A 20,571-nucleotide genomic window follows, 5' to 3' on the forward strand; every position below is an offset into this window, starting at 1 on the left:
TCCCACATTGTGAACAGGCAGTACTGCTTTACCACCTTTGCTTTCAGTTTTCTTCATATTGGTTTCTGTGTGGGTTGGGATGACTTTCCCACTGTGGTTCTGTTTTCCTGTATTTGTTTTCACATTTTATACTATTTTGAGTTTCCTCCCTTTTCTGTGCAGTCAGATACCAACATTCCAGTTGTTTCCAAGTGACCTTGCTTTTGTGCATGCCGAAACAAGCTGTAAAGGTCGAATTTCCCCAAATTCTTTCAGTCCCTTGTTTCCCTTTCTGTCCCCAAAAGCCAGTTCAACGATGTCAGACAATGTCTGACAATTCACCAGCTCCGGTTTAATCTGTGGCAAAGTTCTGCAGGCTGAGTTTTGCAGCAGAGGCCTGTTAAGCGTCACTGAAAGCTCCCGAGCCTTTACCCAGTAACCAGCCATACAGACCTTTACTTCCTAATCTCAGGCAGTCAGTTTAGGAACAAATCTACCCAATTTGCAATCAAAGCCAGGTATTTTGCCTGGGTTACAGCAAGGGAGGAGAGCATGCACCTGGGTAACTGTTGAGGGAACAGTGCATTAGGAAGCAAAAGATGAATCCGCCCCCTGAGGAAAAAAAAGGCATCTCCATGGGTCTGCTCAGCACTGTGATGACACCTGTATTTATCTAGCATCCACTTGTGCTTATATGTAGTGACATTTGGTTATCATCCATTTCCTCAAACTTGCAGTGAAGTTAGGGGTGCAAAATGTTCGTTTACCTGCTACCTCAGTGTCTCCTATTTAGGCACATTAATAAAATACACAGCAAGAAACAGCTGAAAGCTAACCTTCTGCAACCTGAGCACTCCGTTGGCCATGTCCCAGCTAGCTGACAACGTTGGCCTGGGGGAAAAACTCTTAACGTTGCAATCCTGCACAGCAGCACAAGTATTTCCCATGGAGAATGTCGGAAGCGGGTGATTTTGCTTTGTGTCACGACTCGATTTGAACGCATAACGCAGCGAGAAGCGAAGCGTGTATTATCTGGTGCCTGATCATTTTAAGTTCAGGCATTTAAAATAGCCGCATTTGTGAAATCGGCTTCTCGTCCGCCTCTGTGTAAGCGCAATTCGCGATGTCCCGAGCAGGGCGGGCTGCGGAACCCGCGGTGTTTTCCGTGCCCGGAGGCGGCGCGACGGGTACCGGGAGCTCGGCTGAGCGCCGGGGGGCCGCCCGGCGCAGGGCGGAGCCGGTACCGCTGGTTTCCTTGCTGAGGAAATGAAACCGAAAGCGGCGGCGTCGGGGGAGGCGTAGAGGCGGCCATGGCGGGGCACGGACCGGGCGCCTTCCCGCTGCTGGTGCGCGGAGACTGGGGCGCCGCCGAGCCGCCCCCCGCCCTGAGGAAGAAGCTGCTCTGCTACTTCCAGAGCCAGAAGCGCTCGGGCGGCGGCGAGTGCGACCTGCGGGCTGGGACCGCGACCGGCGACCTTCTGGTCTGCTTCGCCTGCCCCGAGGGTGAGCGGCCGGGGCGGGGAGGGGGCGCTAATGACCCGTGCCCGCGTTTTGGGGAGTGGGGGGTGGCCGCCACCCTCCCCTCACCGGTGCGTGTTGTGTGCAGTGCGGCAGCGGGTGCTCGACCGGCGGGTCCATGAGCTCGAGTGGGGCCAAAGAGGGCGGCTGGCGCTGCTCGTCACCGAGCTGCCCGCAGACGGACACGCCGCTCAGGTGAGGCGGGGGCCGGGTGGGGAGGGCGGGGTGGGCGAGCGGGGCCGCCGGTAACCGCTCTGCTCTTGTTCCGCTTCCAGGAGCCGGGACGGGCCGGCGGGGCCGAGGTGCCAGGTATGGTCTGCGTGGGGTGCCGTGCCGGCTGTGAACGCGCCGCTCAGCCCGGCGGGGCCGGCGCGGCCGGACGGGAGCGGCGGGGGGGATGGTGGAACCGGTGACTTCGCTCGTCCGGGGCTTGCGCAGCCTGGCCTTGAGCTGTGCTTCCTTCTTCCCGCCCTCCAGCACTCCCCTTCATTTTTAAAACCGTAAAATTAGTTTCACTCGTAAAGCACAGCCCTTAAGTAAACTCCAAGGTGTGCATAAAAGCTGAATGAACTACCTATACAGTTTTTGTTGTGGTTCCAGCTGATGTTGCGTGTGCTCTCCCTGCGGGCAGGAGTTTGCTAATTGTACATTGCATATTTATGTCTACATGCAAGTTACTCACTTGTGCGAATAAGGGTGGGGCACAGGTGAAGACTGAGGGCACAGACTAGAAAAGCAGCCTGGCAGACGTTATGATTATCTTCTAATTCAGCCGTGTTCCTTGTTGTTTTAAAGCAGCAGGCAGAGATGTTGTGCAGAATCAGAACACACCACGACAGACATTTTTACAGAGATGATTGGCTTCCAGAGGCGCTTCCCTCCAGAGAAGGGATGTCCCTGACACATCTCTGGTTCGACAGCAGTATTTTGTGCTGCCATGTATGCGAGGACCCGCTCGCAGTGCTTCACATAGGACTATGTGCTAGTTTGCTTTTTAACGTTATGCCTGAGGCTTCTTGAGCTTATAGAGTGTTTCTGTAACCACATTCAACATATGGTTTAAAAGAAGGAACATATGGAAGTCTGTGATTATGGCCATGTCAAATGAAACTAATTTCAAGCTGTGTTAGCTCCTGAGTCTACAAGAGTGTGACCTTTTTCTTCTTGAAGTACCCAGTAACTCATAAAATGTTGTAATTTGTCTCTAGTTAATGATCCCCAGGTGTCTCTTCTTACCTGCCAGAATACGGAGACTTGTGTGCGCAGTCAGCAGAAGGCAGGTAAGTGAGCCACTGATCAAACAGAGACCAGCACGTTCTTGCTTCATTTGTTTTCATTAACTTTATGCTGCAATAGTGCCCTGGTCATCGGGGTGGCTTGTGGTATTTGTCTAAGGTTGCATGGAAATCGTGTTCTCAGGCTGAACTAAGTATATACAGGTATGTATTTTTTTCTTTGTATGGGTCCCTTTAGGAAACTCCCTGCTTCACTGGCTACCTCAGGTCAGTTCCTTAGGGAGAGTACGTGGTGGACGCTGAACGTTGTGCTGGGTAAGGCTGTCCCTACACAGACCTCCCAGCTGCCACCAGCCCCGCCGGGGTGACTTGTGGTACAACAGCAGGAACTGTGTAGCCCAGCTGCACCTGAGCCCTGTGGCAGCCAGCATATATAGGCCCACAGTGTCACCACTTAAGGACCAAAATCAGCGGCTGGAACTATAAATAGAGACAGTGCATAGAGAGATGAGTGATGATGTTTCCCCTTAGCATGGATTTGTGAAGAAGCTTTCATAGCCATTACTTCTGCTGACCTTGCCTGATAATGAATGAAAGCCTTTCCTCCTCAGCTCTTGATAAGATAACTCACACTAGTGATATGATCAGCTTCTTTGGGATTTAAAGGCTGTTGTGGAAAAAAACAAACAAACAAACAAACAAAAACAACCAAACCAACCAACAAAACCCAAAGCAAACAAAAACCCAACAAACCTGAATTACTGTTTATTTGTCTATTCTTTTCCCTGCCCTTATCTGTGATCTGATCAAAAGGCGCTGTGAAAGCTTGCAAGATAATAAGCATGTTTGTTTTTTTCTTAACTTTTGCCCAAGGCATTAGGATGTGATCTTTCATTTCAGAATCATGTGAGAAATTGGAGGCAGAAAGAGCAACACCTAGGAAATCTGTCATAGTAGTAACCACTGCCTCTGGGGAGGAGATAGAAGATGAGATTGTGGAGATGTACTTTGAAAATAAGAAGAAGTCTGGTGGGGGGGCCATCGAGTCCTACATCAAAAAGGATCAGGAAATGATCATCACCTTTCAGGATGAGGAAGGTAGGATTGTATCTTTTGGGTGTTAAATTACTAAAGCTCCCTTTTACAAATAAGCCTTTGCTGGTGCTGCATCTCTCTGTAGGCATTGCTCCAGCAAAAATCGTATAATATTCCCAGAGAGTGACAGGTTATAAAAGGAGAAAACGTGCCTGTGTGTCCAGTGCAGGTGTTGGTTTCTGACAGTGTTTATAATAATGCACAGGGAAAGAAGTGGTTCTCTAGACCTGTCCCAAATGCTTGATAAAGGCTCACAGAAAAAAATGCAGAAGTGATATCAGGAGCACTGCAGAACAAGTAGCTTTTAATTCTAGTTCAGGAGACTGGGTAAAGCATAGTACAGTGTTACCTGCAGATCATGGGTAAATATTATTTTCTTGTATTTTCTTTTGTATTCATTTCAATTACCGGGATTTTGGAGACTGGGAGGAAAAGAGGTAGTGTATATTATGTATTTGTAAGACAGGTGAATGCTCATCTCTGTGGAGAAAATTATTTTAAAATAGCCTTAATTTGCTTGTAGTTTTTCTCTGTTTTCCTCTACACCAAAGTGCTGTTGGCTCTCTGTATGAAGGATGTATGCAAAAAGTGGAAACTGTTTACGCAGGAAAAATAGTTAAATATTTGTTAAATACACAAGATGAGCAGGATAGAAAACCTTGTTTTTATTTGCTTTTTATTATATGTTACTAATCTGGAGAAGAGTTTCTTGCATAAATTACTTTTTGAAGTGCTATGTTTTTTTTTTCCCCTTTGTGCAGGCTGGGAACATGTAGATCATAGAGCAGCTTTTATCCTGACCCTAACTTTTGATGTAGCTTTGCCTTTTTTCTGTTCTTCAGTGATACAAGAAATATGGCTGGGCAGAGTTTGAAGTAGAGCGTAATTTACCATGTTGGTTTGCTGTGGCGGGAGGGGAAGGTAGGATTACATCTTTGTTTGTTTTCCTGTGGAACTAGATGCCCAAGAAGTTTTGCAGAGGAAGCATCACTCGGTGAAGAAAATTGATCTGTTTGTGAAGCCCTGGCAAGTGGAGGCTCTCGAGGAGCCGTGCCAAGTGAAGGACCCTGAAGAATCCCCGCCTTCCAATTCAGTTGCGCTTGAAAACGTGCGGGAGACAGTAAAAGATTGCATGTTAACTATGCTGGTGGAGAACATCAGTGGCCTGTCTGAGGAGGATGGTGACTTCAGTGTGGAAATGATACCCGAAATACGTGCTGCTGTAGTTACTTTTACTGGAGATACTGGTAAGGAGGAGTCAGAGTTATGAATCTCTTTTTATTAGCTAATTCTGCGTGTGATGGAGTATAAACAGGAAATGATTATTTTCTGTCATAGGTTTAATCTGATCTTGTGTCATTTCAAATGAGGATTTACTGTACTAAAGTTAATGACGTACACTGGCCTTTATACCTTACAGATAAAATGTAAGTCATAAGGGACAGTTCGCAGAATGGGTAGGGCTAAAAATAAATTATAACTTTATACAAGGAGCAAAAGGGTGTAGTTGGGCTAAGAACAGATTGATGATAAAGGCTCTCCCTGCCAAAAGGTGCTACGTGTGTAGTGGTTTTGTATGGATTTGAGGGAAAATTGAACAAGTGTGTGGAACACAGCTTTTTAAGGTTATTAAATAGACCACATCAGGCTTGGGAAATCTACTGTAATAGATCAGAGTCTGGGAGAGGATGAGGGAAGGAGCATCTTCTCACAGCTGTTCTCTAGATACCTGCTGTGGCTGTTGCTGGAGACGGGATGCTGGGCTGGATGGACCCTGGGATGCTGAGGCAAGTCCCGCTGTCCTTCTGCGGAGTGGCAGCTCTCAGTTATGTGGAGTGTGGAATTAACACGATATGCTTTGCCTGATGCTGTGGTACCAACTACTCGTCAAGCTACTGTGTGTCCACTGTGATTTTTTTTGTTAGCATGTTTGACAACATACCCTTCTGCCTTATTAGTGATAGATGACAAAGGCATCTTCCAGGTAGAGACGTGTCTCACTTCTCACCAGTGAGAGGTTGGGGGCAGTTCCTGTTGACTTATGGTTGATATTATTAAAAACATTCCATCCCAGGACATGGGCAACAGTAAGTGGTATGATAAGACCAGATTTGGAAGCAGTGTAAGCCGGTGCATAGCTGATGTAGAGATAACGGCCCCCTGTTACCAGGAGAACCGAATTAAACTGACAGCAGTGAACTGGTTCCAGGATTCTTCAAGTGCTGCTGAGCCTGAGTCCTTTTAGGGACAAGGTGGTTTTACGTGTGTTTGATTCTGGGTGAGGAGATCAGACAGGAAAGAGAGAAATCTGTCTTCTCTGCGGAAAAATTGTACATCTTGTTAGAAAGCCAAATGTGGTAAAAACATGCTAAATGCCACTTGGAATCAACTTTGTGGGTATAGTTGTAATCCTGGTAATACATAAGAATGAAGTTGCTCAAAATCTTGAAGTTGTGAAGGGATTAGTCCGTGGTATAACTAAACTGAATAAGTTTTTAGTCTCTGAGAAAGTGTGGGGTTTTCTGCTTTAGAAGTCAGAAATTATTTGCCTCTCATATCATGGTCCAGTCCCAAATTTCTGGTGTAGCCTTTAGGAAATAAGTAGATCTCTTCAAAACTTAAATGTGTGTTTGCATGATGCATGTAAAAGTGACTTGACTATCTGTTACTCTGATGATTAGTGGGGGGCAAAAAGCCAAAAATAGAATGTGTTTATCATAAAACTGAAAGAATCCAAGTTTGATCTGTTGACTAGTTGTGTATAAAGCCATAGCCCAAAAATGAACCTGATCTTATTTTCTTTTGGGTTAAAAGGACACAGTGCTATTCAGTAGGAAAACTAGTTACAAATTTTGGCTATGGTAGTTGTAGCCAACGACTGTGATCAACCATGTGGCATGTAGTGGATGATGGATACCAAATATGTGGAAAGAATTAGCTTTGTGGGCACCTCTGAGCTGAAAGATGCTTTGTAATTCAGTGCTTTGGTCAAGGCACAACAGCAACAATCTGCTAACATATAGTAGAAAAGTGAGCTGCTAGTTTGACCTTGTGTGGTGTTTTTTGTTTTGTTTTCTCTTTCTAGCTATAGGGGAATTTGCTAAAAAGTTTAATCAAAACCACAGAGCAAAGCAACAAAATATTACCGCAAGGTGCCTTGAGCTAACAAGAAGTGTTAGGGCTGAAAACGTACCACCTAACACACCCAGTGACTATATAACTGTGTACTTTGAAAACAAGAAGAATGGAGGTGCACAAGTGGTGGATGTTCAGCAGCTGCCCGATGAAGATGCAGCCATCATTACATTCAGTGACCATGAAGGTAAGGCAGAAATGTGAAGCCTTTATTTCTCTGAGATCCTTTCACTTAAAGATCAAAATGTGGATTTTCTGGAGAAATGGCTGCTTTGCCTCCCTAAACCAGTAGATCTGGTGCTTTGTCAGCAGGTCTTTGCTAAGTGGAGCGCGACCTTAACTTTTGGACCAGAATTTTTGGACAGAATTTTTTCCTTTTTATGCAGTTTTTTTACCCAGGCCTTGTTCATTACACAGTTCAGGTCACAGCATGAGCTCAAGAAAGAAGAAAAGTTGAAGGAAATAGGTTCTCTTTTTGCGGGGAATGGAGGAGCTGTGATTTGAAACTGCTGAGTAACAGCCCAGACAACTACTGGGTTGGGCACTTCAAGTACAGCACGTAACACAAGAGGGGACAAAGACAGTGCTATGTGTGCATCCTCCTGGGGGTGGTCAGTGTTTGTTCTTAACTGCCTCTCTCTTAGTTTTTGGCATTTAAAACCAGTAATTCTTCAATAATTTGGACTTATTTCTCTCTGGGAAGGGGATAAAATTAATGTAAAACTACTCTTAGCCGTAACAAACATTATTGTATAGAAAACAAAGTTAAAACAATAAAACAACGACCAGAAGATACTTGGTTTTAAGGGCTAGCATTAATTAGGTCTTCTGCTTGTTTGTTTGTTTTAGATGTAACCAATATATTGGCAAAGCAGCATTCGCTCAACAAAACGCCCATCTCTGTCTATCCTTACTATGTCTCACTGGGAACAGCTCTGTATGGAAAGGAAGGACCACAAATAAAGCAGCCAGATCCAATTACAGTGCCTCTGGATCGGTATATCTGGTATTACTTGCAGAAAAATAATAAGCTAATTGAGGCAATAAGTTGTGAAATGGCAAAATGCAATTGTGAACTAACGTGGCCTGACCCCCACTGTGCAGAACCAGAAGTTACTTTGCATCCTTCAGCTGCTTTGCCTGAGCAGAAGAGATTGGTATCTCGATTGTTCAAGACATGGAATGAAGATGTTTCCGCAGCATTTTCGCACAGTGTATCGAAGTACGAAGCAGTTAAATGTCAAGTAAACACAGAGGTGTGGGAAGCCATTAGAAGCAGCTTTACCCACAGTGACGTTCTGATAATTCCGTGTGTTTCCAAGGATTTCCTTGTTCTAGTGGGTGAAAAAGATGTTGTGAAGAATGTCGAACAAGAACTGAAGTTTCTGGTAGAAAAGGCCACCATAGAAATTGAAAGAGAAAAGCAAAGAACTGAAGAATTGGTGGTAATGGGTCCAGGGGAATATGCAATTTTGCAGAGTACTAGTCTTGAAAAATTTCACACAGAGTTCCCAGCCCTGCAGATATCTTATGATCCTTTGCAGAACATCACTAACCTCTGTGGAGTGCGTGAGGAAGTTTATAAAGTAAAAGGGGAAATACTAGATAATATACGCAAAATGGCAAAGAAAACGGTTAATATTCACCCTTACATTTTCCAGTTTTTAGAGCATATTGATAATGAAACCCTGTCACAGAGCCTGTTTATGTCAAAACAAATTAATGCCTTTTATGAGCTTGATGCAGAAGCCATCTTCTTGAAAGGGAGTGCTCCTGAAGATCTCCAAAAAGCAGAAGAAGAAATAAAGAAGGAACTGGATCACAGAAGCATTAGTCTGGAGGATGAGTCAGTCCTCCAGAAAGAGGAATGGATGACGCTTACCAAGCAAAACTGCTCTGATGAAGCTGTAAGAGTCACGCAGGCAGGGAGTCAGGTCATCGTTGCTGGTTTTTCTCAAGCAGTAGAAAAAGTCTTCACGGAACTTTCAAACTTTATAGATGAAAACACACGAGTACAAAAGATTGTAGGAGGAAAACCTGTGGCGGTCATCATGTTTTTTGAGAAAGCAAAAGCCGATGTTTGGGGTGATTTACAGAATAAATGCGTGAAAGTTGACTTTATCACCCAGAAGAAAAACAGAGTTATATCCTTGAGTGGGCCAAGAAGAGAAGTACTGAAGGGAGTCACCTTAGTTGAGCAAATTCTGTCCGGCCTGCATTACAAGCGTGTGGTAATTAAAGAGCCAGGAGCCAAGTCGTATTTCAAAGAGCGAGAACCGTTTTTTGCTGCCAGTGTGAAAGAAGAATTTAAGTGTCTGGTGAGGCTGGAAGAAGAAGAAGAAGAACAGCAAGAACACAGTAATGTAGACAAGCCCTGTAGGCAGGTGACCATGGGTGGAGTTGTAATAGCGGTTTATAAAGCTGACATGTGCACTCATCCTGTTGATGTTGTGGTGAACGCATCTAATGAAGACCTCAAACACATCGGTGGCCTTGCTGAGTCTCTGCTGAAAGCGGCCGGCCCGGAGCTGCAGCAGGAGTGTGACGAGCTGGTGAGGAGGAACGGGAGTTTGCAGCCCGGGTGCGCCGTGATCACGGGCGCTGGGAAACTGCCCTGCAAGAACGTCATTCACGCCGTTGGGCCCAGGTGGAAGAAGGACGAAGCAGAAAAGTGCATGTTCTTGTTAAGAAAGACAGTCAAGAAAAGCCTACAGCTAGCTGACACATTTAATCATCGTTCCATAGCTCTGCCTGCTATAAGTGGAGGGATTTTTGGCTTCCCGCTGGATCTGTGTACACATTCCATTGTATCCTCCATCAAGGAGACCCTGGAAGAATCCATGGGGGACAGCAGCTTGAAGGAGGTTCATCTTGTGGATATTACACAGAACAACATTCAGGCTTTCAGCAAGGCACTGGAAGAAGTGTTTTCAGATGATTCATATTCCTACTGGCCACGGGGTCAGACCAGTACAGTTGGTCAGCATAAGAAAAGGAAAACTTCTCAGAGCAGTAAGAGCTTCCCATTGCTAACAACAGAGGAAGGCCTTGACATCGTGCTGAAACAAGGAAGCATCGAAGACGCTACAGTAAGTGTTTATCTGCTTTTAAAATATCAAGTGTGGTGGTGGGGATGCGGGGAGGGTAGGTGTTTGTTCATTTTTGGTTTTTAAACACAAAAAACAACCAACCTCAGACTATTATCTGTAATTACCAATGTAACGTATTTGATATGTTACTAAAACTGGCTGTCACTGCTGATCATAACAATTGCTATGAGGTGGCTGTTGTACCTGATAGGTACAGATGGCTGTGCCGCACCACGTCTTGTTGTCTGGTAACGCGGAGGCACGCAGGTCCCCGTGGTACACAGTGCATTTACCGTTTAGCAGAAGCAACTGGGAACAGCAGGAATGGTTCTGGGCTCAAAATCCCCCTGATCCTACCTTGTTGGGCAGGAACCACATGCAAGCAGTGTTGACCTTCCCAGAAATCTTGATTACAAGAGAGTGGTACTAGCACAAAAGCAAAAGATGTTTGGTGCTGGTTAACCCGAGTACCCCACCGTAGCAGAGTGGCTGGGCTGCCTCCAGATCCCCTGTATTGAATTGTTGACAGCTGGGGTCACCGATACTGGAAGCAGCTCCTTTCAGAGCCCTTTCCACAGCAGCTGGCAAATCCCTTCAGGAGGGGATGCCTCCCACAGCTCAGGTGTGCGGCTCCTCCCGTTGGCCAGGGCAGAATATACGTTAAAATGAGTATAGAAGTCCTTCTTTAGGAGCTGGACTTAGTGTTTGACACAATGTTCGTGGCTCTTTGTATTTCTCTTGCTTCTGAATTACTGCCTTTCTGTCTCCATAGCTTTCCACCAGTCGTGTTTGTTCTCACCTCCTTCGTTTTCTCTAGACCAGTCATGTATGGCAAGGTCCTGCTTACCTCAGTAAGCATAGATTTTTGGTCTGTGCACTTCTCTTGGAGAACAAGCTTCACAAACATTTTTCAAATTGAGGTAGCATGAGTACACCAGGAATGCAGAATTTTAACTATCTATTGGCTTGAAATGAATTTCACTGTTAATTCAGCTTCTGTGTTGCTATGAGCAGGCTCACGGTGTTGGAACTGAGCATAACTTTTCAGATTTATTCCAAAACTTTGTTCATTCTCAGACTGCTGTCCCAAATCTCTACTTCGTAAATCAGCGGACAGGCTGCATTTGATTAACCAGTGCAAAATTTAAACTTGATGCTTACATGAGTTTTTGCCTGCGTGTGTTTCAGACAGACGTCGTTGTCATCAGTGTTACCAAAGATCTCCAGCTTGACAAAGGGCCACTCTCTAAAGCTCTGCTGAGCAAGGCAGGGCCAATGCTTCAGATGGGCTTAAAAGAAGAAAGCCTGGGAAAAACAGCTGAGGAAGGTTCTGTGTTTAAAACAAAAGGTTACAATCTTGGTTGCAGTGTTGTGCTTCATGCTGTTGTACCTGCATGGTCCCAGAAACAGACATCTCTAAAGGTATAAAGGGTTTTATTTGGCTGAATTCCAATTTGGCTGGGCTTTGTAGTGGGTTTAATGCCACTTTTCCTTCAAAATGGGCAACAGTGTCATAAGTTTGACCTGTTCTTTTTAAACTGTGTGTCTGATCCCTCACTGACTAGTATATTCCTTGTGATGTATGCAATTATTGTATTTTAATACCAAGAAACAGCTAGAAGGGCAAGTGCTACATTTCACATACTGGAAAAAAAAATTACCTTCAGTAATTGAAAAAATAATTGTGCTTTACAGGTCTTGGGCAATATCATCACCAAATGCCTGGAGATTGCTGAGGAACTATCTTTAAAGTCAGTTACTTTCCCAGCGATTGGGACAGGGAATTTAGGATTCCCGAGGTTTGCTGTTGCTAAATTATTGTTTGACAAAGTGTTTGAATTCAGCAGTAAAAATGGAGTAAATTCTCTTGAGGAAGTTCACTTTCTGTTGCACCCAAAAGACACAGCTAATATTAAGGTGAGTTACCATGTTCTTCTGTCTCTATTACAAGCTGTCTTAATTTGGTCAATCTCATGATACTTGGCTGTCTGATCATGTCCAAAGAATCCACAGGGTTCTTGTTCTTATCCTGAAGAAGTTTGCTGACAGTCTTGCTTGTCTGTACTGAAAGTTGTCCTTTTGGTTCTGCCCCTCATGGTCACCTGCCTGTCTTGTACAGCCCTTTCTGTTCCCTGGTAATTAATACAAACAACAGTGTAATTACTATTTATCTCATGATCTCACATAATTCTTCAGTACATAAAACTTGCCTACGGATAAAATTGCTGCAATTCCTGCATAGACGTCTTCATCCTTGGAAAAAGGACTACTTCAATGGAATGCTGATGCCTTTTTAGGAATAAAAATTATGCTAGTATTGCTGTGCTGGTAAACTTCTCCAGTAGAAAGTGTATCAATATTCTGCACCCCCCTCTCTTCAGTGTCATGTTAACACAAATTCTCTATATCCATGCTCAAGTTATTCATTTTACACATTAATCTCTCAAAAGAGAGCAGTCATGCTGTGAATTAAGTCCAAATAAGCGCTTCTGCGTTTGTTGACTTCTGTATGGCACGGTAGCCAATACATTTTGAAATGTGAAACTTGAAGGCTCCTGAGCCGAAGACTGAGCTATTGTGGATAGACGAGGGTGGCATTAGCTGCAAGACTTGAGTTGGAGCGTACACTGGTCCCTCAGCGTAAGAATGACATTTGTTACTGTATCCCTTGGAATGGTACCTTGGCTTTTCACTTAATTATTTATCAATCCTGCCTGTTGCTCACACTAAATAACCTTGCAGTCCGACAATAACCGTGTGTCAGAACTTGCCATCAGCGTTAAAGCAGATGGTATGAAGTAATTCATGTTTTTTTTACTTGACTTTTCAAACCTTTATTTGTACTGCATAATCTAAAGATTTCTATAGGGGTTGATTGTGATTGCCTTCTCTAGGAATTTTCTTATGAACTTGAGAACAGATGTGGAAATGCTGTTGATGTGCAAGTGCAGAAGGCTACTCCCAGTAAGGCTAGCCAAGGCACAGGTAAGCTCGTTCCACAGCAGCTGTGTGCCTGGAAGATTTCTTTTAAGTTATTTTAAATATTCCGGGGAATGCATATGTTATGGATGGTTAGATGTTTGTTTGGTGAGAATGTCATTCCCGAAGCCCACGTAGCTGTCAAAGGGGCTGCTGTAAAGGCAGCATATGGTATTTTTAGGCTGTCTGTAATGTCTGAAACAGTAGTGAAGATGCTAAGAAAAAAACTGTACCTGTGACTACTTATCTCAATAGTGCCCCTACAGAGCAGGACAGCAGAAGCTATCGTGTGCCAAGGGCACAGTGGGGCTTTTTCTTTTATTGCTGCAGTACTTGATTAGATCATGCACAGGTTGGTGTCTTCCTGTGTCCTGGGAAGACAAGTGGGTTCCTGGTTATATGCTTAGAGCGTCCTCTTTGGAATAGTCTTAAATCTTTTACATGTTTAGGTGAATAGCAAAACCAAACTGAAATATGTTTGGTGTTATCCAGCCTAATGGAAATGCAGAGTGTAGAAAATGAGTTACATGTTGAAAACTTGATCAAGTTTTTTACAAATAAAGCTTAGGTATAAAGTTCCTGTCACACAGTAGAGAACCTGCCTGGAAACTCTGCAAGTCAGAGGAGCCAAGGGAGTGAGACTTGGAAAGTCTGCGGCTCTCTTACCGTGGAATTTTGCAAAGGCTTGTATAGTGTAATAAAATGTGGCAAAGTAGTGTCTGTATACCAGGTGTGCAGCAAAACAAGGTTTTTTTCTGCCATCTCAGCACAAATAGCAATGCTGGGAATAGGTGATGGTTAATCGGAGACTGCTGTGAGAAGGAATGATTTTCAGTTGATGTGGCAGGCACTGGCAGAGTCTGGAGCCAAACTGGGGTCTCTGTAGGTGTTGCACTCATGAATAAGTGCCTTATCTTTCACTTCATTCCTTCCTTCTGTTAAGCGTCTGTTATTTCTTTCCTGCAGCTTCATCTGGTGCTTCTTCAACCCCAACACAGGATGGACACGAAATGAAGATTGGCTCTGTTGTGTTCCAAGTGGTGGAAGGCGATATTACCAAGGAAGACGGAGATGTCATTGTAAACATAACAAACCAAACCTTTAGCCTCAAATCAGGTATTTTATTTGGTATTATGTGTGAAAACAGTATGTGTGGTTGGAAAGGCTGGGTGAGAAGAGTAGGAAGCATTTCTTTCAATGTTTCGAATGCCTTTGTTTCACAGTGTAGTTAGTTTTGTTTCTTAGGGTTCAAAGGTTCAATTAGGCAGTGTTTGAAACTTTCATTTTCTTATTAATCTGTGCTCCAGGATGGCATTTTTAAGACTTGCAGAAAGGGAAACTAATAGTTTTAATTTTTTTTTTTATAGAACATCTCTCAGACCAAAGGAGAAAAGAAACCTCAGTGAGGTCTTGACCTCAGTGAAAGTTGTTAGGTACTTTAGACACCACTTTGAATTTAAAAGCGTAAGCCTAAAATTTAGGCAACAGTGCTTTTCAATGTTAACCTTCACTGTTATCAGGATTGAGATATCTTAGATGTTATGTGATATACTGCCTCAGATGAGGCTTTAACAGCATTAACAGTAACAGTAGATTCTTATGTCTCTTCTTATTTAAGGTGTCTCTAGAGCAATTCTGAATGCTGCTGGAAAAGCAGTTGAAGATGAATGTGCTCAACTAGGTATGGTATGATATTTCTGACATCCTTTCTGAAAGTGTCTGTGCATGGCAAGGCATCTGTTGCAATAGTTTCTCAGTGCCTATTGTACATCCATCTGTATTATGAGTTGTGTTACATCATCTTGTTTTTAATCGGTGAATGTGATATTTGTAAAACATCTAATGAGGGAAGGAAAAGGAAAATCTTCAACAAGAGAGGGCTTCTAAGCATATGTAAAAAAACTAAATCTATTCATTATTGCATACTCTTATTCCAATAAAGCTTTCTATGATAAAAACTGATCATGTCTCCCTTGAACAGAACCATAAGCAAGGGATGATGTTGGCAGAAACGTTAATAGAGAAGCCATACCTCACTGGAAGCAACTGTCTACCTGCAGTTCCTTTTGTCATTCCCAAGCGAGAAAAAGATATATTTGCTGTTCCTTAACTAACAACCCACTGCCACATCCACTGTGTGAACAAGAGGGAAAACCAGTGACGTTGGTTTTCTGCCTCAGAAGAGGCTTTTTTTTGTAGACCAGATTCAGCTAGTGAACAGCAAATACAGTGAAGGGGGAGAAGGGACGGACAAGCGTGGGATTTAGAGCCCCACAAAATGAGGGAAGCACGACGTGGAGGTCAGCTTGAAAGACCAACCAAAGGAAAATAATTATGGGGAAGTGATTAGAGGTAAACCTCTGGGCAGGCCAAGAGAGTAATTCAGAATAGACGCCCTGAGGGGAGATAGCATGCTTGTGTGTGCATGAAAACAGGGTGTAGCACTAGGCTGCATGAAGTTCTTCAAGTCTACAGAGCAAACTTGACAACTAAAGGGCCACAAAATTTATTTGCTAAATGAGGCAAATATTTTACAAACACGAGTGGAATCCATGTGTCTTACAAGTCAAAATAGAGAGAAGGGGTTGCACAGTTTGTGGACGGAGTCTTGAAGCATATCCTAAGGCATATTTGTTACCATTTCTTATCTCCTAATGAGAATTAATATGCATCTGTATTGTGGATAATTGTTGATTGATTACATTCTCCTACTTAATGTTTCAGCCTTGCAATCCAAGCAGCTCTTTATCACCACCCAAGCTGGAAACCTACCATGCAAATATATAATTCATTTTGTTGCCCAAGAGGATATCAAGTCACAAGTCTCCCAAGTGCTTCAGGAGTGTGAATTACAGCAGTACAGCTCTGTCGCCTTCCCAGCAATTGGAACGGGTCTGCATCTCCCTTTTGAAATGGGTTCAGTGCATGTGGTTTTGCTGGTCTCGGGGTTCAAGTGATGAGGTTTATTTATCTGGAGGGGTTATTCTTTGGTGAAAATATATTCAGAAACTGCAGACTTAAACTGTTGTTAGAAGCTTATGAAGACCTAGAAAGCTTCACTCCTCGCATCAGCTAGTATGTGAAGAGTATGAGTGCTCTAGAGCTGACACTTCCTCGCTAACTGGGGTTCGAAGGTACATCTGTGCTTCCTGAAGAATCATAAATGTTTGTCACGGCAGCCTGATATGTGTGAGCGGCTCATGGGAGAATACCTAGGGAGCTACTTTTGCATTGCTGAAGTCAGTAGACAATGCAGCTCTGGCTAGCAGCCACACAGGTAGGGTTGATACAGATGGAAGGTGAAGGTGTTGAAAAGGCCAGATTGTCCCTTTTTCTTCTTATTTTTAGTTAGACCAGTAGAAGTCCCTGGAGTTAGAGAACCTGGAGTTGGGCCCCATGCATGCGTGAATACAACTTGACTTGCTTTTTGAGCAGAGTTGGTCACTGGGCCACTGAGCGTGAGGCCTGTGGCCTGTTAGGTAACCAAGGTGTATCATCCACATCATAACCTGATCAGTCGCCATGTCAACAAAAGTAAACTTCCATTTTATTTTTTTTTCCTTGGTGGAAAGCTGGTCTCAAACCTCCTGATAAATAAAAACCTTCCTTAACTCCCAGCCTGAAGTTATCTCTGACTTGTTTGTGGTCCAAGTGATAGTGGGTATGTTCATAACTGTTCTTCTAAAGGTGTTTTAACCATTTGTAACGCTTATTAGCCCTTTTTAAAGGCAAAATGTTTATGACCTGTTTCAGGCGAGGCAGGCCGTGATCCAGCAGCAGTAGCTGACGACATGATAGATGCCGTAACAGACTTTGCAAGAAGTAACTCTTCTCCATCTGTGAAAACTATTAAAGTTGTCATCTTTCAGCCACATCTGCTGAGTGTGTTCCATGCAAGCATGCAGAAAAGAGAAAGGCCTGTTAGAACAGCAGCCAGCACGATCCTTTCCAAGTTAATGTGTAAGTAGATGTCACTTAAATACAGGTTATAGATCAATCTGTTTAGCACCAGCTGATAACCGCTAATGATAATGATGACACTTGTGTATTTCGATGTAGCATTCTGGAGCCCTGAGAAACGTTCCCCAAAGGAAAAACCCAAAGCAGTTTTGGAAAATAAAATCGACGTGGCTGTTGTGCAGATTTGTGGCGAAAACAAGAAGAAAGTGGAAGAAGCTGAAAACTGGTTGAAAACTGCAATTTTAAAGGAACAGTTTAACACAGAAATCCAAGATGAGTCTATCTTTAATTTCGGTGAAGCAGAGAATGAGGAACTGCGTTACCTACAAAAGAAATTAAAAATATGTCTTTGTTTGGATAGTAACTCCATTCGAATTTCAGGTATTGAGAAAGATGTCTGGATTGCTTATTCAACTGTTCAAAAGATGATCCACAGCGTAAAAGCTGCTAAACAGGACGAGATCAGGGCAGAACTTCTACAAAACTTAGTTGAGTGGAAATATTTGAAGAAGGATTCCTATGTGCCCTTCGACAGTCTCACAAATATGCAGTTGGAAAATGCTTCCATAGCAAAGCAGAAAGATGTTTTAGTCACCATTAATAAGAAAAAATACACAGTGAATGTAGAAGCTAGATATGCTGTGGATGGCCAAGGAAAACGTATACCTGTCACACGCGTTGATAAATCTGAGGGTAAGTAAAGGCACCTTGACGGACGGATATTTCCATGTTAAAACCAGGTTGAATCCAGCTTGGTAAGAAATTGTAAGAATATGCAAAATATTATTAGGAACTTTGTGCGGGTCCATTTATGGAGAGTGCATAAAGGAACTGAATTGGGAAATGAAAATGAAAGAATCTGGTGGTTGTTTTAAATTTTTGGAGATGTAGGTAATGTGTTCTGAGGTAAAAGATGTTGCAAAGGTTCCCTCTTCAGCTGTGAAGAATAGATTTTTCTAGGAATGATCAATTCAGGCACACCAGTTGCCAGTGCAGTGGCAAACCAGAAACTACAGCGCCTGAATCCTCAGGTGAAAGACCCATGGAACACTCTTGGCTGACAAAGACCCGTAGGCACTAGGGATAAGCCAGATGTATGGACTTTTAGAAGTGTCTGTAGCATGGCATATTCATGTTAAGCAGAGGATCTGGGTAAATATGATTTATTTTTCTTCTGCAGATCAAGAATCAACAGTGCTCCCTGCAACATGGGACGATATGCAAAACCAGCGACTCAAAATAGTGAAACTAAAACCAGAAACAAGAGAGTATAGAGATGTGCAGGAAAAGTTTCTGAAGACCTGTCTGTCCTTCAAAATTGAAAAGGTGAAAACATGTCAGCATTCCTGAGCATAAATACTTTGATAACAAGTGATGAAGATCACTAATAACAGTGGAAAAATAAATTCCACTGGGATTTCTGAAGTTGGGCAAGTCTTTATGGCTGTCACTAATTTTAATTTGCATCGGTTTAATTTGCATGTAACATATTTGGAGCAAGTTTTAAGCAGTCTCTTCTTCAGCACCCAGTGAGATTGTTCTTCCTTTGAATCACTTTTGCCACAGTAGAGCACAGCATTTGCTCACTTAAGCCGTGTGCACTTTGCAGGTAGGCAGGTCAACTATGCCCCAGAAACCTGCGATAACTGCCCCATATTGTTTCCCATGGAGTCTTTGTCATGTTTGGGGCTGGGTTCTGCTGTCTGTCATGCCAAAGTTTGGAGTCATTTGGCTAATTTATTTCATAATCTAGTATATGTGCAATGGAGTTAGGAGGGGAATCTTGGAAGTAGATTGAATTGTTGATAACACTAATGTTTTTCATGAGAGCAATCTAAAGAAAATGAATGTCTTACTTTCAAACTTTGCAGATTGAAAGGATACAGAACCCATTCTTTTGGAAGGCCTACCAAATAAAAAAGTGTGAAATGGATAACAAAAATGGCAACAGAAATAATGAGAGGCTTCTGTTTCATGGGACAAATAAGGAGTCATTAGACTTGATTAATAACTATGGATTTAACCGGAGCTATGCTGGAATGCACGGTAATGTGAATTTCAAAACAACTCTTGTTTTCCTGATTAGGGCTAGGACTGATTTGCCTTGCCATCTCTATAGTGCTGCCTTGTATGCAAAAATATTTGTTTCATTAAATCTCTCTATTGCAAATAAAAAGCAAAACTGTCAAGAGATTGACAGGCTCTGAAGATGGCAGATGAGTGAGTGCTGCTACTGAAACATTCACTAACATTTGTTCCTCTGACTACAGCTGCAAACTATGGAAATGGAACGTACTTTGCTGTTAATGCCAACTACTCTGCCCACGACACCTACTCTAGACCAGATGTGGATGGGAAGAAGCACATGTACTTGGCTCGAGTCCTGGTTGGAGAATATGGTCTGGGGACAAAAGGTTCACTCATTCCAGAAGCAAAAAATGCCAGTGACCCTACAGATCGGTTCGATAGTTCAACTGATAACATGAACCAGCCATCCATGTTTATTATATTTAATGACATTCAAGCTTACCCAGAATACCTTATCACTTTCACGAGATAAGCATTTTGGTTGCAGCCGAGGTTGCATGTCTTTTAGTCTGGCTGTAGGGCAGAAACACTTATACCAAAATGCACAATTAATTTCTTAAAGTTTGTTTACACTCTGGTAATTTTTGATAGCACTGCTTGTTTACACTTAAAGAAGCTGAGCATATTTAACTCCTGAGCTAAATATTCTACTGAAAACCTGTGTTTGATTACATATCAAGCTTTTATAGAGTGTTTAGTCTTTCCCTGCAGCCTTGTGATCATCCTAGTTGCACTAGCAAGTGGGGAACACTGGTGGAAGGTTGGAAGGAATCTTCTTTCAGCCACCGACGGCTCAGTGCTGCATTTCTGATGGCCTCTTCCACTCTGACAGTCTCCATTGTGTGGTTTTCAATAAATGAACTACCTGTAGTTAATGGCTTGTGTTTATCTAAACCTCTGCAAACATTTAGTGTTGGTTTTCAGCCAAGGAACTTGACGCCTCAGATAGGGGTTTGTTTGTTAATACAATAGCTCTTCATGATGCAGCACCTCCAAATTCTAAAAACCCTTGGCTCCTCTGAAGGTACTGGATTTGACTTATTTGATTGGATGATTAAGAGAAAATATTCCAATACTTGCTTTACATAATTAGCTAGGTTGCTATTACTTTAAAGTTTTACTGTGGGTTAGTGCGGCTGTGTGAGCAATAATCATTGCAGGGTAAACATTGCTGGGGCGCGTGTTTTCTAGGACAGGTAGTATTAAATATTATGAACCTGCACATCAGGCTCTTTATTCACACCTCACCTCCTCACTCCCTCTGCAAGTGGCTGGAACCACTTGCTTTGGGCTTTATTGCTTTGGATTATATCAGTTTTCTAACTGCTGAAAAATGCTGACTGATGAATTCCTAGAGCTTGAAAGCAAGAGATGGGTGTGGGGGGCCAGAAGTCTTGCTTTCAAAATGAATAAACTTAATTGATCTCTGTAACAAATGCCTCGGTGTGACAGGAGTCAGAGGTGATGTCTTGGGGTGCTTCCCTGCAGCTCTA

The 20,571-nt window shown here is 43.1% G+C and overlaps 1 protein-coding gene across 2 annotated transcripts; it reads left to right on the forward strand.

Annotated features, from left to right (window-relative positions):
- The first annotated feature begins 1,214 nt into the window (after positions 1-1,214).
- LOC102092356 (protein mono-ADP-ribosyltransferase PARP14) lies at positions 1,215-19,948 on the forward strand. Of its 2 annotated transcripts, none has more exons than XM_065070405.1 (19): positions 1,215-1,482; positions 1,586-1,692; positions 1,773-1,806; positions 2,706-2,777; positions 3,633-3,830; positions 4,787-5,074; positions 6,913-7,149; positions 7,812-10,051; positions 11,240-11,473; positions 11,747-11,968; positions 12,946-13,036; positions 13,997-14,146; positions 14,649-14,711; positions 15,755-15,922; positions 16,784-16,990; positions 17,090-17,371; positions 18,171-18,316; positions 18,862-19,036; positions 19,261-19,948. In XM_065070405.1, the coding sequence occupies exons 1-19, from the start codon at positions 1,290-1,292 to the stop codon at positions 19,548-19,550; spliced, it is 5,397 nt and encodes a 1,798-aa protein (XP_064926477.1). In that variant the 5' UTR covers positions 1,215-1,289; the 3' UTR covers positions 19,551-19,948. The 2 variants fall into 2 exon arrangements, with proteins under 2 accessions (XP_064926477.1, XP_064926476.1); XM_065070404.1 differs by having other exon boundaries at positions 1,219-1,482; positions 17,090-17,683.
- Positions 19,949-20,571: the final 623 nt, after the last annotated feature.

This window comes from Columba livia, chromosome 7 (assembly GCF_036013475.1).
Source record: "Columba livia isolate bColLiv1 breed racing homer chromosome 7, bColLiv1.pat.W.v2, whole genome shotgun sequence".
Taxonomy (NCBI): Eukaryota; Metazoa; Chordata; class Aves; order Columbiformes; family Columbidae; genus Columba; species Columba livia.

Coding starts and splice junctions, on each gene's coding strand:
- LOC102092356 (XM_065070404.1), top strand. CDS start 1,290: ATGGCGGGGCACGGACCGGGCGCCTTCCCGCTGCTGGTGCGCGGAGAC. Junction 7,150..7,811: donor TACATTCAGTGACCATGAAG/GTAAGGCAGAAA, acceptor TGTTTGTTTTAG/ATGTAACCAATATATTGGCA. Junction 13,037..13,996: donor TAAGGCTAGCCAAGGCACAG/GTAAGCTCGTTC, acceptor TCTTTCCTGCAG/CTTCATCTGGTGCTTCTTCA.